The sequence below is a fragment of the Pelophylax lessonae genome, assembly GCF_965119305.1.
Source record: "Pelophylax lessonae genome assembly, chromosome: 12".
Taxonomy (NCBI): Eukaryota; Metazoa; Chordata; class Amphibia; order Anura; family Ranidae; genus Pelophylax; species Pelophylax lessonae.
Genome location: NC_138779.1, coordinates 101,041,614 through 101,058,653, shown reverse-complemented (window position 1 = coordinate 101,058,653; position 17,040 = coordinate 101,041,614). Strand labels below are relative to the sequence as shown.

The 17,040-nt window shown below is 43.2% G+C and overlaps 1 protein-coding gene across 1 annotated transcript in view; it reads left to right on the top strand.

The window, feature by feature from the left end:
• The window catches only part of LOC309568645 (pleckstrin homology domain-containing family A member 7-like), a 130,583-nt gene that overhangs the window by 58,953 nt on the left and 54,590 nt on the right, over positions 1–17,040 (top strand). The window contains exon 2 of the mRNA XM_082274375.1: positions 16,001–16,149. Within this exon, the coding sequence (XP_082130501.1) occupies positions 16,063–16,149 (87 nt within the window). The 5' untranslated portion in view covers positions 16,001–16,062. The remainder of the gene's footprint in view (positions 1–16,000; positions 16,150–17,040) is intronic.

Here is a 17,040-nt window from a genome sequence, read left to right as displayed (position 1 = left end):
AGTGATGTACTTAGCATTTAGCATTCTTTTTATGATGAACAGACAAGGTGAATATATGGGTAGCAAGTATATTTTAAAGTAGGACCCCACCCAAAATCTTTATTTTTTTAAGCATTGCTCTCATGTTCCTTTTTAGTATCACTTTTTGAAACTGAACTGGGCACAAAAATGTTCATTAAAGTTTTTTTAATTTATATATATATATATATATATATATATATATATATATATATATATATATATATATATATATATATATATATAATGTGTGTGTGTGTGTATGTATGTGTGTATATATATATATATATATATATATATATATATATATATATATATATATATATATATATATATATATATATATATATATATTTATATATATAATTTTATTACAGTAGCCACAAGGGATATAAATTCATCTTGCATGCACCGAATTCCTATACAAACCCAGTTATTACCTTGTAAAGTAGTGACGACATTGCTGTTTAACATAGCCTGGGCGGAGTTGTTAAGGGGGCTCAGTTGGTCCACCTACTACAAACTCTCTGGAAATAAGTACACAGGGAGGGACAGATGCAAGACCAGTGATCCTGCACAAGGATAGACAGTAGCAGTGACCAGACTTTTTTACAGTAAGCTCCTGTTTTACACTGGATTGTGGCACAGATCTTGAAGAATTGCAAGATTTTTAGGTAAGAATACACATGCCTCTTATATTTGACAATATTTGCTTGTCCGAGAGCTCGGCAATAAAATTCAGGTCATTCAGTAACTGTTAGGTGTGTGCTCACTGAATGACCAAGGAAAAGCCATGATAAAGAAGTGTAGTTCTAGAATTTTCAGGTCAAAGGGTAACCTGTTTGTGGTTTATTCAAAACTGAAGACTTAAAGTGGGACTCCATCCAAAAACAAGAAAAAGGACTATCTAGTACAGTGGTTCTCAACTCCAGTCCTCAGGACCCACTAACAGGCCAGATTTTAAGTATCACCTTGGGGAGATGCAGACTAGAGTACTGCAATCACTGAGCAGCAAATTATATCACCTGTGATGTATTTTAGTTATCTTGCAAACCTGGCCTGTTAGTGGGTCCTGGGGACCGGAGTTGAGAACCACTGATCTAGTAAAAATTAAAGTGTCAAAACCAGCTTTTGCTGCAATATTCACCTTCAGTCCAGAGATTTTCTCTGCAGTACTTTTATTCTACCACTAGATGTCAGTCTGATGGCCAACAACCTCCTTCATGCTAAGCAGGGCCAGCTCTACCATGGGTCCCGCTGGGTTCATTGGACCCAGGCAGCTCTTGGAGAGGGGCAGAAAATTGACTCCCAAGGTTTTTTTTTTTTTCCAGCAGTGCAGTTTTTTTTTTTTTTCCAGCAGTTTTTTTTTTTCCAGCAGTTTTGTGTGTCATCAGTTTGTGGCGCTTTACGGCATTTCCCCATCTCATACTGCCGCCCGTAGTGCAAACTGATGAGTATGAGGAGGCGGAGTGTCTCCTCCAGGAAACGTCAGTCACGTGATCATGGTGTGCACAATGACATCAGAGCACTCCATCTCAAGCAGGGCAGGCTTGATCTTCCAGGGCGGTGGATGCAGCAGACTCAGGAGCACTGAGGACAGACAGTGGGTGTTTGTTGGACCAGTCAAGTGGGGAGTTATGGAAGAAAACGGAATATATAATTTCAAAATTTTATATTTCTATAAAATAATGGATGCGGTGGGCATGATTTTTTTTATTTGGGGAGGCGTAGAATTTAATTATTTTATTCTTGGACCCAGGCAGCACAATGTCTTGGGCCAGCCCTGGTGCTAAGCATTCTCTTATTGAACAAGGTGGCGAGGCAGGGTGTTGAGGTCGCAATTTTCACCTCAATTTTTTGAGAAAATGCAGTGTTCTCTTGGCTCCTGGGCCAGGCAGCTGTCCTCCTGAGTTCATAATGGAGCATGGCAGCCTTCTTGAACCGGAAGGAGAATGCTAGTGGAAATCTCTGGCATGACTTCCAGTGGGATTCCACAGATATGGTAGATAGCTACTGGTCCAAGTTTGGTCCAATGTATTGATGTAAAAATTGCCATGCCTAAACCCTAGGCTTTTAATTTTATTTTTTAATGATTACAGAACTGCATTCATTTACTTTTTTTTTTTTTTTTTTTAAATATTTGTCCAGAGTTTAGCTTTATCCGAAAACAAAAGTGCAATTTCAGGGATTGCACATTAGATGTTGTAATATTTACCCAAAAGTATCTTTTTGGTGATAGTTTTTGCAGTGTTGTATTTTTTGTTTTTTTGTTTGTGGTTTGATGATTGTATTTAATGTATCAAAATAAGTAACCGTTCTCTCTGGTTTTCAACTTGTAAAGTTGTAAAGTGAATCCTAAGTTTTCAGAATCCTCACCAGCTTAGTTACATGCACTGCCAAAATTTTAGCCGCCAGTGCAGATTTTTAGTGTTCTGCTTTATGGATGATACAGAGCAGCCATCACACGAACTTCATCATTCCCAAATTTCTAACAAATGGACTGCAGAGGGTCTGTCTGCCCATGCTAATCGCACAATTCAAAGATGCTAGGTGTGGCTCCAATTTCCACGTATTCCTATCGACCCCACACTGCTTGACAAGTCACAATTGTTGGCTGAACAGTGAGTGCATCCAATTGGACCCTGTTGGGGTATTCTGACAGCGTGGATGGAGGAATCTATATGGCCAACTAAGTTCTAGTGCTGTACAAACAAAAAAACTTGCATCTCAATTTTTTTTTTTTTCATATACAGTAGATTATAATACAGACCATCTACGTACTTGTTCCAGGTCAATAAGTTAGGCAGTACTTCAGGGGCTAGATAGGAATGACAGAGAGGTAATCTTTTCAGAAGAAATTTCTATGTACATACTTTTTTGCAAACAAAGAAATACCCTAAACCATTATATTCTGGTTCATCTGCTATAGATTTTTTTTTTTTGTTACAATGTGTTATTGAACAATTTTTAGTGTAGGTAAACATCAAGGCAGTTCAATAAAGAGAAAATCTATTTTAAAAGGCTTCCCCAGTTATTACCAAGAGAACAGTTTTAATTTTTTTCGATCTCAGGACAAAATAACTTAAGTCAGATTCCAAATATCCCCTTCACAATTTTTGGAATGTTTTTCTTACTTTCATGAAAAAAAAAAAAAGCTACTTGCCTTCTATGTTCATGAGCAGCTAATTAAATCCAGAATCGAACGGTCTCCGCTTTCTTTATGCTCTTGGAAACCTGTTGCTTCAGTAAGACCGCATGGCGCAAGCCCTCTAACCTCTGCATCTGTTGTAGAACAGGGGTGACCAAGTTCAAGGGATGAGTGATCAAGGGTTGCCATATAAAATGTATTGAACTTTGTCCTTCTGTCAAGTGGTGGCTTCTTTAGATCTCCTCCGTCCACAATGTTGGTGTAGATTGGATTGACCTGCAGTTTTCTTCTGCAGTAAATTGTATTGATGTTTTCCCTCTACACTATTCGGCCTGTGCTTGCTGCTATATATTTGGCCTTTTTGTGCCTCTGCGCTATCCTGTTACTTTGGTTTCTAGCTGGACAAGCTGCTAAATTGTGGTAGCACCATTGATTCTTACAAAGGGACACATCAATTCTCAACAAAAATTAAAGTGGTTTTAAAGGCGGTGGGTGTTCTTTTTACCTTTTTAATGTATTTCCCTCATTAAGGTGGTTTTAACCTTAAACAATAAATTCAGTGCCAGCCCCTCTTATCTAGCCATAATGCACATTGTTAATGTTTAAGTTGATGCCTCTAAATACCTTTTTTTTCTCTTTCATTCATTGACTGATACAGGTCCTGATATTCTTAACCATGGTGTTATACTGCCTCCCTACAGGAGTGGGACACTAGGCAGAAAAAAATGTCTGGCTATGCCTATGGGCAGTCCCAGGGGGTTTTCTCCCTCTCCTTGCTATAGGTTTTTTTTTTTTTTTTTTCCTGCCTAGTCAGGAGTAAGGACCTAAATTAAGCGATTCCCCCCTAGAAATTGGGACTTTATAGGCAAGCAAGGCACCAATGTAATACAAATTATATACATTTATTAAATCATGTTAAAATTTAAGTAACATACAATATTGACAACATTTAAAGAAAAAAAAAACAATTCACATAAATATAAAATTACACATCCTGGTTGTATTGAACGTCATATGTGCATGTTGTCTCCATAACACCCGATGCATTTCAGGTTCATGTCCCTTCATCAGGGGTGTATTATAAGGAGATTGCATACGTTAATATTGTTTCTGTTGGTGAAAGATAACATTAAAATTACACGTCATCGAAGATCACACGTTATATCAAAAAAACATTCGAGGTATCAATGGGTACCTACCAATCTAGAATGCAGGAAAGGTTGTACCCATATAGTGTAACGTAGGTGCGAGTGTGGCCCCTGGTGGGGTCAATGTGATGCCAAATGAGGTCAGTGATAGACCAAAGAAAGAAAAGGAAGTGAAGGTCCCTCACAGACTTTTTTTCTTCTGTGTTTTTTTCCTGTGAAATCTACAATCAACTGCCAGACTGGGCAACGGGCTGGATAATCTAGATCCAGTGGTCACTCCAGTCTGGTCAGCGAGCACGCACAGACCTCAGACCGCACGAAAAGGCGCAGATGAAAGCACTGATTGTATCTATGTGTGAGACCTTGAAGATGGAGGATGCAGCTGCGAGGCGCAGGTTCCCTTTGTCACTCACAAGCCATCCAGAGCGGCAAAGGCGTTTCCTTTCTCCGCCTAATTTGACAGAATTGTCGCTAAAGAGTGGGGACGACCAAAGTGTCCCCTTGGTGTCCCTAAGCGCTTTACCAGGCGTTACCCCTATGAGGAGTCCCTTTATTAAGAAGTGGACTGTTCTACCGGTGGTGGTTTCCAGATTGAACAAGGCAACAATGATTCCAGTTGATGTGTCCCTGGCCTTTAAGGATCCGGCTGACAGGAAGGCAGAGGCTGTGGCCCTCAATATTTATACTCTGGCTGGTTCGGCACTGAGGCCGATATTCACCATTGTCCTGGTGTCGCAAACTCTGACCGAGTGGGCTAAGCATTGACACCATGACCTGGAGGGAGAACAGCTCCCCCATGCCTTTGCTAAACTGGTGGACCCAGCTGGTCCAGGGGCTGCACCTATCTGGGATGTCTCCTTTGTATGGGGCTCCCCTAGTGGGGCAGTTTTCTGTTTTGGCAGTGGTCCTTCAGTGTGTCTTTTTTGGCTCAAATGCTGGTCTATGGACCAGACTCCTAAAAGTCCTTGACAGATCTTCCCTTTCAAGGAGATCGCCTGTTTGGAGCTACCCTGGATGACATTATAAAAAGGTCTCACGGGGGTGGGTGGGGCGAGGGAGAAGAGTACCTTTTCTTCCACAGGCTACTAAGGGCAAGGAACCTCTTCGTAGACATGGACCTTCCTTCTCGGCTCAAGTTTTTTTTTTTTTTTTGTCCCTCAGGGTCGACTGGTAAGGGCTTGAGGGCTTAAAGGCTTTCAAGGCTTCCTCTGGAGGATCCACATGAACCTGGTCTGCCAGACCAAGAGTGGGCTTCTCCAGACCCACAGACAAGGCTTCTTCAGTATGAAGCTGTGCCCTCACCCATATCAAGAGTGGAGGGACGTCTTTGCTGGTTTCTGGACCCTTGGACTTCCCTGATACAAGACAAGTGGGTCCACAAAGTAATTTGGTCCAGATACAAGATTGAGTTTCGCTCTTGTCCCCCGGCAAGGTTCTTTCCTTCCAACTTGCGTCTGTCCACAGACTGCTTACAGGGTCTGTTTGGGGTGGTACAAGACCTGTTGCTTCAAGTAGTGATTGTCTCGGTTCCGACTTTGGACATTTTCAGGGTTTTTAGTCAAACCTGTTTACAGTTCCCCTGAAGGAAGGCAACGTGCTTCCAATCCTGGACCTCAAGATGCTGAACTGCTTTGTGAGGGTGCAGAAGTTCCAAATGGGATCCATTCGTACAGTGGTGGCATCCCTGCTTTGGGGATTTCCTTGCTTCTATCAAGCTCAAGGATGCTCTACCACATTCCAATATGTGCCAGTCACCAGCGTTTTCTCCTCTTTGCATTGGGAGAAGAGCATTATCAGTTTATGGCATTACTCTTCGGTCTCACCTCTGCTCCTCTGGTCTTCACAAAAGTGTTCGCCCGGTGCTAGCTTTGTTACGCCAATGGGGGATTGCGTTGGTGAGCTACATGGACGATCTCCTTCTGTGAGCGGAGTCTCCTACTGCTATGTGGAAAACCTGGAGATCACAATATGAACTCTGCGGGAGTTTTGCTGGATTCTGAATTTTCAGAAGTCTGCTCTGGTTCCGTCCACAAAGCTGGACTATCTGGGCCTGACTCTGGACTCAGCCTTAGCCAGACTGCTCCTTCCTCTAGACCACTCCAGAAATTGCAGGCTGCATTTCTTCTCCTGGTGTCCAGCAGATGGTCATCCCTCTGGATTTGCATGCAGGTGCTGGGCCTGATGGGGTCTACCTTCAAGGCAGTTCCATTTGCACAGTTCCATACGAGGTCCCTGCAAGGGAGATTCTGGCCAAATGGAACAAGACTCTGCAGTCTCTGGACAATCCGATCCAGTTGAGGAATGAAGTCCCTGATATGGTGGCTTTGTTCTCCCGGCACTTCGGCTGGCCTCTAGAGAGGTTAGGCGACTTCAGGACGGGGGCAACTAGAGAACCCCTCCTTTTTTGCCTGAGGTTTCGCTCCCACTGGGGGGTAAGCAACCGTGCCCCCATCTGCACGCATTCAATCGATGGCGCCCTGAGTGTCACTCATTGCTGCAGGGCCAGGAGGCCGAGGGTCACTTGCTGTTTTTCCTCCAGGCACTGGCTCCGACCTGCTGTGATCTGGAGAACATGGTGGACCAAGATGGCAGTGCCTTGCTCATGGGACGTCTGACTGGCGCCATCTTGGTAGAGGTATGAGTGGATGTGTGGTACCACACTTCTGGTTGTGTCACTTGCAGGTGCAGCGAGTGACATCCCTTCCAGTTTTACCAAGGCAGCGTTTTTTGAAACCTGGAACATGCAACCTTAATCCTATGGAGCCAGACACCTTCTGTAGCAGGAAGGGCAGAGCACACTATCAGCAGGTAGGTGTCCACCCATACTACTGATGGGGATTTAATGAACAGGATCTGATTTGAGATGCAGGTCTAGCATTGCCTCTGAGCCCAAGTCGCATGTCACAAGTTGGATCAGTTAAGATGCTGATACCACTTCAATGATATTCAAAGGACTAAAGTAGTGCAGGAACCTTTTCCAAAGTCTGACTGACACAAGTCTGACCAGTTCAGACGGCTCTCGTAGGTAATTGATTTATACAGGCCATGGGACACGTGCTCTCAAAGTCAAAGCGTTTGTCACACCAGTTTGAACTGGGGCTAACGCTGTGCACTCGTTTATTTCAGATTTTTACCACCTTGGACCTGCTAAATATTTTTGATTGGCAACAAGGAATGTTCATGAATCGGAAGACTTGTACCTGTGTACTTTTTGAGCATACCAGCGTGAACAGTGACCATTAGAAATAATGGGATTCCGTGTAGGCAGGTATAGGGAAACGGCAAAAAAATGCTCAAGTGTGAATTGGGGGGGGGGGGGGGGGGGTGCCTTACACAGTTAGTGAAGCACCATAACAAAGATGCTTTTGCACCAATTACTTTTGTGTATGGGGCAATAAAAATAATAATTTTACATAGAAACAAGCACATATTTATAACATTTTGTCCAGTTCACACCTGAGCAATTTGAAGCTTGTTTGCTAAAGTGCTTCAAAGGTCAACCTCAAGTTTCCCGTTTTTAATGTTGCTTGTTCCAACCTGAGTGCCATGCCGCTTGAAGCTTTAAAAAGTACATGAGCTTCTTTATGGCAGAGGTTCCTACAGTATTCTATGGCAGAGGTTCCTACAGTATTCAGTAAGAACACCTTAACATGCATATTTTTTTTTTTTTTTTTTTTGCAATTTCTTCTAGTAAGCTCAAGTGTTAACCTAGGGTTATCGGCACGTCCTCACTCATTCGTGGTTTGTGCAGTGATAGCTCAGTCGATAAGTCCTGTGTACAGTTCAGATTCTATTTCATAAAGCATTTTCCATAAGTGTAATTTTTCGCAAATAGCTCAAATATCTTCTAGAATCTTTCTGACATGGTGCAAAAACACAGAATGGAAGCCTGTGATGTTGATTTGTTCTAGACCATAGATATAATTTAATAGGAGAAAAGAGTGAATAGATGTTACTGTAGCATGCAGAAGAGTTCAGTGTACCAGTGGCGGGTGCTGACCTTTCTTGTGTCGCCATGAATAGGACATTCATTGTTTCCCCGGTATGAACTCTGACTCTTCAGATTTGTAGGTGGAGGACATTCTTTCCATTGTTAAAGGGTCCTTGTTCTTGGCACGATCTCTCCCACACACTCTTGGTCCTGGTTATAGGCCTCAAAGATGTAGACAGTGCACTCAGACACAAAGGGGCTACTGACACTTGTCAAAACGTCTGTTGTCTTATGATACTGGCCAGTTGCTGCTAATGTCTACTGTGGCTGCCAGCTTGATCTATAATATCTCCAGCGACAAGGGGCAAACAGAATCTTTTTTTTTTTTTTTTTTTTTTTTTTTTTTTTTTATTGTCCCCTTGTTCAAAATATTCTGAAAAAATATTTGTACTCAATGTTTTTGGTTATTACATTTATACAGATCTGTTAAACCGTCATACTTCACTTGTCCCTTCACAGGTTTTGTTTGTGACATGAGGATATGAGTAGGCCACAAGGGCAAAGCCCTTCCACATGCACCTTACTCTAAAAAAAAAAAAAAAAAAGCTAGTTACAAATTGGGGTGACTAACCTTTTTTGATTTGGTGTGGGGGCATATTGGATGCCTTCATCTGTCATTGTGCTCTGCTGGACTTGTGTTGGTCCTTCCATCACTGGGGAATGGCCTGCCCCTAATTTTATCCTTTGCTAAAAATGCTCCAATTCAGAGGCTCTCATAGACTAGAGTTAGAACCAGGCAATACATACGGTACAAAAAGGATAAAAAAGGTCCGGTGCTGCCAGTGATGCACCTCCATCCCTATGTCAATATACAAAAAAGGAATGCCCTGGGACTTTGGTTGAGGTGAACACACAGGCCCACTATGTATGTAATTAAATTAGTAAATGTATTGAAAGTAGAACAATCGTCATGTAAGTGTGTGTGTGTGTGTGTGTGTGTATATGTATGTATGTATGTATATATATATATATATATATATAAGTATGTACATGCTTGTAAGTATAGTAAAACAGTATATGATGGAAATAAAGCATCTTAAAACTCAACACGTTTTGTGAAAACGCAGCTCACTTCTTCAGGAGTAGATGCTTGGACGTATCTGAAAGGTACATATAATTGTCAAGTATAGAAGTATACATCATAATGTCTAATGGAGTATAAAGACTCATGAAGAACCCTGTGTGGAAAATCCATACTTACAAATCAAGCCAAGATGAATGAAATAACACTGTGATCCTGAGGCAGTGGTGGGAGGTGTGGGGTAAAAAAACATCCCAATGGGGAACATGTGGGGGACATAGGAAACCCGTGAATAGTGGAAAGATGTCCATTGGTGTCCATGTGTATTGCTGGAACAAGTATGTATAAGTATATTAGAGTACAAGTGGAATACTGCATCACAAAATGATAGCAGAGAGAGGGGAGTATTTGAAATGCTAAACTGGTACAGCAGAAACATGGAAAGTGGGCAAATAAAGGAAAGAAAAAGTGGTGGAAGAAGAAAAGGTGAAACCAGTAAATGTGGAAGAATGTCCATAGATATCCATGTGTACTGCTGGAGCAGATCTGTGTAAGTATGTTGGAGTACAAATAAAATACTGAATCACAAGGTAATGGTAGCCGGGAGATTGAATTATCTGTAAACTACCAAAATGGTGCAGCAGAGACATGGATGTATGGGCGGAAAGAAAGTGAAAAAAATAGAGGCAAAAGAGAGGTGACCAAAAATTTGAAACGTAGTGCCAAAGGGGATAACAAGTGAGAGTGAAAGAATGGTAGAGGAGTGTGTAGGTGTAAAAAAAAAAAAAAAAAAAAAAAAAAAACGAAGATGAACCAGGGTGGTAAGTGCAAGTGTCAAAAATATGAATACTGACCTCACAATAGTGTAGAGATGTGGCTACATGTGTAAAGTCCTCCATATGGATCAGGTGGTCTGTGAGATTAAGACCCTATGGGGTGTCCTCCCATGTGTGGCCCAAGTGCGACGCAATTAACGCTGCACCTGCACGCCATGTCCATTGGCTCAAAAGGGTGTGTAGACACCGGAAGGCGTCTGTCGCCTCGTGGTGGTGAGCAGCGTGGACAGCCACCTGCCACTAGATGGAAAGCGTACTGCAATCAATACATATGGTAGAGCTGCACAAATAATCACCCCTCCACACGATCTTAAACGGCATTTCCTTGATTCATACAGAGCTGTTCTTTGCTCACTCACAGCTGTCAAAAAAATAACATTAAAAAAAAAAGAGCCTCCAGCAAATGTTTATCAACATTGCTAAGGCTGCGAGATGACTATAAACACAATGCTTTACAATGTATCATTTCATTCTTTGGCCCAATGCACACAGGGCGTTTTTGCAGCTGCTTAAAGGAGCGTCAGACTTTTTTTTTTTTTTTTTTTTGCAGCTTAAACGCCCCTCCATGTTCTATGGCCTCAAGCACACACAGGCTTTTAGGAGCTCCAAGTGGCATAGGCGTTTTTTAAGCTGCAAAAAAAACCCAGGGCCTGTGTGTTCTGATGACCAGCGTCAGACGTTTTTACAGCTCTGACGCTGGTCATCAGAACGCACAGGCCCTGGGTTTTTTTTGCAGCTTAAAAAACGCCTATGCCACTTGGAGCTCCTAAAAGCCTGTGTGTGCTAAAGGCTGATCCACGTTATACGTTTTTTTTTTTTTTTATGTGAAAATCAATGGTTCGCATCACAAGTCTCATTAGAATGATCCAACTTGCGCTCTGAGGATCTTGAGGGGGAAGTCCACGCCAAAATGGGGGAAAAAAATGGCGTGGGAGTCCCACTTAGGTTCTAAACCAGGCCCTTCGGGTCTGGTATGGATTTTGAGGGTCCCCCCAAAATCCATACCAGACCCTTATTTGAGCATTCAGTCTGGCAGGTCAGGAAAGGGGAGGGGATGAGCCAGCGCCCCCCCCCTGCCGGACCATACCAAGCCACACACCCTCAACATGGGGGGGTGGGTGCTTTGGGGCAGGGGGAGCTCTGCATCCCCCACCCCAAAGCACCTTGTCCCCATGTTGATGAGGCAGGGGGCTTTTTGAAATCTGGACGCCCCCCGTAACAAGGGGGGGCCACCCAAATCCCGTACCCCCTCCCTATGTACATTGTTCCCCTACCCATTCACCCCATAAAAGGCAGTGTATGTAAATGACAGGAGACGTTTTGAGAAGTCGTTTATTCTACTTTGGTCTTCTCCCCTCTGGTCTTCTCCCCTCTGGTCTTTGGTCTTCTCTCCTCCGGTCCTCCTTTGACGAGGACTTCGGTGATTATGCCGATTCCAGTCTATGCAGCTTGTTATATAGCCATTAGGGGCTTGGCCTCCGGGTGACATCACCAGGAGGCCACACCCCTAATGGCTATATTACAAGCTGCATAGACCGGAGACGGCCTAATCACCGGAGACCTTGTCTGAGGAGGACTGAAGGAAGAAGACCAGAGGAAGATTTTTAATAAAGGACTTCTCAAAACGTCTCCTGTCATAATTTACATACACTGCCTTTTTATGGGGTGAATGGGTAGGGGTACAATGTACCCCATACCCATTCACATAGGGAGGGGGTCCGGAATCTGACAGGCCCCCTTGTTACAGAGGGCGTCCAGATTCCAATAATCCCCTTGCCCGCAGACCCCCACAACCACCGCCCAGGGTTGTCAGGAAGAGGCCCTTGTCCTCATTACCATGGGGACAAAGTGCTTTGAGGTGGGGGGTGCAGAGCAGCATGTTTTCAGGTGCATGAAACTCCTCTTGCAAAAGCACCATGTTATCTCATCACCATGTGCAGCTGCAGTTTTGAGAAGGTGCCCTGTGTTTGCCCCAGGAACAGCAGCCCAATCAAATGAACAGGCTGCTGTACCTGCATGAACGTGGCACGCACCAAACCCAATACACTGAACCTAGCCTTAATGCATATTAAGTAAATATAACACATGTGGTGGTATGGGAAGTGTAAAACACATTGCTACTGAATAAAAAACAAAAACCGTGACTGTAATTTCGTTTTTTTGAACTACAGGAACAATGCCTCATTAATCTGCAGTAAGTGCCCAGGAGCTGAAGTGTTACTGGATGCATGCAGTCTCTGAACAATGCTGAAATATTAGTCAAGCAAAGTTTGGGAGTTCACAGAATCTTCCCCTCCCCCCTTCCCCGATGGAATCCAGCCAGATTCTTCCTCACCTCTCTTCTCCCTCCTGGATACACCATTCCATTGACCTACTCCCTTCTGGAGAGAGAGAGCCAGCCTCCTCCTAGGGCTGCTCGGCCTCCTTCTCTGGCTTGTATATATTGTGTTTCAGCTAGGCTGGAAGTTGCTGGCAAGCATGGTTTCCTGATAAAGTTTCACACACTAAGTCACCTCCGTTCATGGATTTGGGGGTCAACGGGGTCAATTCAGAGCTGCTGAAACAACAAGGTGTCTTGCCATCTCCTCAGCGTCTGCTCCATGTGATGTATTTTTTTCAAAGACAAAAATACTCTCTGTAGCTTAACTGCTGTGTGTATTCCTGGATTAAAGTGTCCCATCGTTCTCTCCCCTTACCCTAAATAAACATTTACATTCAGCTGTATCCAGGAATACTGTAACCTGTTCCGAGAGGGGTCAGCCTCTAGAAATAAACTACACACGTTTTTGTTTGCACGATTTTAATTTCAAAATTAATTTTTATTTTTATCGTAATTTTTGATGTGGCCATCACATTTTTTACATGCTTGCCTTTCTATGTGTTTTTTTTTTTTTTTGTAGATTATTCACAAGTCAAATGTTTGCTTTCTGACTGTGATCACTCTACCTCTCTTCTTAACCACTATTGAGATAAGATATTGACCACACAGGGAGTGCGTTGGTTTCAATGAGAGCTTGTTCACGCGGAGACCTGCATTTTTCTGCACCTGATCAAAGCAGGTCTTTGCAAGTGAACATAGAAATAATAGTTTACTATGTGCCTTGTTGACACCGCAACAGTGTGGAAAGGTGTGTAGAAACTTGGCATGTCTGAGCTAACCCAAAGTCTCCATCTGTCTGCACACCTCCGACCTGAGAGACTTTGTGACATTTCAATAAAGTTAAAAAAATTAAAAAAGGTGCTGTCCCTATCACCAGCACACAACAGAAAAAGCCCATAGGAAGCTCTAGGAGTCGGCAGACTCTGGGCCCAATTAGCTGACTCTTGGAATTGCGTTTTTGAAGGAGAGAAGTTTAATATGGTTCCCCCTCCCTACACACGCAATATGAAATCAGGTAGAGCTTTGGGATTGGGTTACTTTGGGTTACTGTACATGGATGCTGATCTATATTCTACATAATTGCATTTTCAACCTCATTTTGAATGAAACCATATGGTGTTACTATTGAGAAATGTATGCACTTGGCAATGGGTGCCAAAAATACACATGCAAATTACACCTTAGAAGGGTCTTCTCCAGGAGACAATCTGTGATGGACAAGGATCTGGGGGCTTGTAGATCAGACTTTGCAATAGCATGCAATACCAAGATGCAGCTACTAGCACAATATTCACATATTAAAAAGGGGCAAACCTTCGAGAGATTAAAGCAGGAGTATCGTCGCTTTTTTACCTTTACCTACAGGTAAGACTATAAGGCTTACCTGTAGGTAAAATGTAATAACTTCTAAACCTGAAACCAGCAGCGCATGCGCTCTGAAGGTCTGGCGGACCTTCAGAGCTCTCTGCCGGCTCCTTGCCGGAAAGTGACTCCCACGCGCATGCGCGGGAGTGACGTCCTTGCGGCTCCGGCCACTCACAGCGCCGGAGCCGTCGATCCCGAAAGAGACACAGAGGGAACACGACAAATCCCTCAGCGGTATCTGGGCGACCGTGTCGGGGCTTCGTTTTAAGGCAAGTATTTCATAACGAGCTAGTACGTGATGCACACTAGCTCATTATGCCTTTTTTGTCCTGCAGGGTTTTTTTTTTTGGGTGAGGATACAATAATTGTACCCCTTGACCCTAGGTGCAAATCTATGCGCGGGATCTTTTGGTTGGACTTTTTGGGTTTTAGAACACGCAATTTTGATGTGTATTCGCATGCAGTTTTCATGCGTTTTGCATTTTTTCTTCTTCCCTTTGACGAACTGTGAGTAGCTGGTTGATAAGGGGTGGGCGGGCAGCCGCCACATCCTTAACAATCGATGAGTCATCTGCTGTCAGCGGACTTTCCTGCTGACCACTTAATGTAAAAGGAAAAATTGCCAGCAATAACAAAAAAAAAAAAATCGGGGAAAAACTCAGCATGGGGCCCCCCCCCCCAATGCATTCCAGACCCTTCGGGTCTAGTATTGATTTTGAGGGGAGCCCCACCCACAATAATTTTCCCCACCTCCCTTTTTGAACCATACCAGGCCACATGCCCTCTACATGGGGGCTTGCTTTGGAGACAAGGGCCTCTTCCCCCACATCCCTGGCGTGTGGTTTTGGTGGTCTGCAGGCAGGGGGCTTATCAGGAGCCTTAAAGCCCTCTTTAACAAGGGGACCCCCAGATGCTGCGATCTCGATTCCCCCCCTCATTGGCCATTGGTTCCCACTGCTGTCGATCACGGCCAGTGACAAGGGAACTGGGGTGGGGCCAAGCCACGCTCTACGAGCTGGCTCAGGATCAAGCTATTCATGAGTGCCCCCATAGCATTTTCTGGCAGGGGAACCCCAGAGGAGGAGGATCAGAGCTTCTCTGTGCAAAACCATTGCACAGAGCAGGTAAGTATAACAATTTTTTTTTTTTTTTTTAAGCCTTACTATCAGAACTGTGTGTAACTATGTTAATGACAAAGAGTTCATTATAAATTGCAAATGCTTACTAGCAATCTCAGTAAACACACAGGGTACTCTACATAATTCTTCTTTTTTTTTGGTGAGGGGGGAGTTTTTACGAAATGAAAGTTAATTTTGTTTCCTTCATTTTAGTAGCTCTGTGTATTCTCTATGTTCTTCATCACTTCCCTGAATAGTTCAAACATTCCTAAGATGGCAGCATCATAATCAGGCTTTATCCCTTGTTCTGCTGTCACTAACTAGGACTTTTGTCAGTCTACTCAAAGCAGCAAAGAAAAAAAAAAAGCCATCTATGTCTCTGGGGCGGGTGGGGTAGGGGGGACTCAAAGTATGTATTCACCAATCACAGGGTGCCAGTAACAGCTGCACGGTGCCACAAATAAACAGATTGACAGCGTTGCTGTTGGCTTAATACATTAATGGATTTAAAAATGTGCTGTAACCAATGGGGGTTCTGGTTTCTAATCCCTAGGGGATAAACTTGAGTCATTGTAATTGTACATTTATATAAATCTTTTTTTTTTGGGGGGGGGGGTAATGTCCGTATGTATTAAGTCCAAATCAATTTTGGAAATTCTATATCAAATTGTTAAATAAAATGCAGTGTCTGTAATTGTGTGTGTGTGTGTGTGTGTATATGTACAGGCAAATTTGAAGAGGTGTTCTTTCTCTCGATCTTGATCTTTCTCTCTTTCTCTCGATCTTGATCTTTCTCTCTTTCGAAATTTTGGTCATGCCCACCCATTTTCTGTTTAGACTTTAGGGTCTGGTTTCTGTTGTTTCTCAGGCTAATTGTTTTGGGGAAAGTCAGTTAGCTGTCAAGGCCTTTTTAATACCCACATTTTCTGGCTGACTAACCAGGAATGGATCATTAAAGAAGTGTTTGTATTACAGGGTCTTTGATGAACTCCTGACCCAGCAAAAGACAATCCAGTTTTCCTTTGAAGCCGCCAACCATGACTGAAGAAATGGAACGTCCCAGGAGTGGCCTCAGTGTGGCCAGCAGCATTGCCACAACCACCTCTACCAGCCAGGGGTCAAGGGTGAGAGAGCTGTTAGCTTTACCTAGAATTAAATGGGTGCATTGCACTTCTTTTTATGTATGCAATGTTTAGAAAAATATTAAATTACGAGTTTTATGTATGCGAAACTTATAGATATAATTTGTGTAATGTGATTATTTCTTTTTATTTTTTTAAATCCAATCATCAAATCCCAACACAAAGCAAATAATGCAATAATAAGCACCAAAATTACTCTCTGGTAAATATTACTTAAGGGTTGGTTTACAATAACCGGAGAGACAAAAATCTGGTGCAGCTGTGCATGGTAGCCAATCAGCTTCTACCTTCAGCTTGTTTAACCAGTTCTGGACCTCCCACCACATATATATACTGTGGCAGGGCGGCCTGGCTGCGCAAAATCACGTACATGTACATGATTTTGTGCACGAGATGTAGGGGGCGCGCGTGCATGTGATTGGACTCAGCCAGGACCCGCCGATCGTTTGGAGGAATGACAGAAAGGCGGCCTGCTTATGTAAACAAGGCAGACCACTGTTCTGTCAGGGAGTAAAAGCGAGATCTTGTGTTTTACACAGATCTCTCTTTTCCTCGAGTGCATCAATTCCCCCCACAGTTAGAAAGCACTCCCTAGGAGCACACTTAACCCCTTGATCCCCCCTCTGGTGTTAACCCCTTCCCTGCAAGTGCCATTATACTGTAACAGTGCATTTGTTTTTTCAGCACTGATCACTGTATTGGAGTCGCTTTGAGTCAGATTTGTCCGCCTAAAAGTCCTCCTAAAAATCGCGGATCGCCGCTATTGCTATTAAAAAAAAGAAATAAAATCCAACAATGTATCCCATAGTTTGTAGATGCTATAACTTTTGCACAAACCAATCAAAATACACTTATTAGGATTTTTTTTAACCA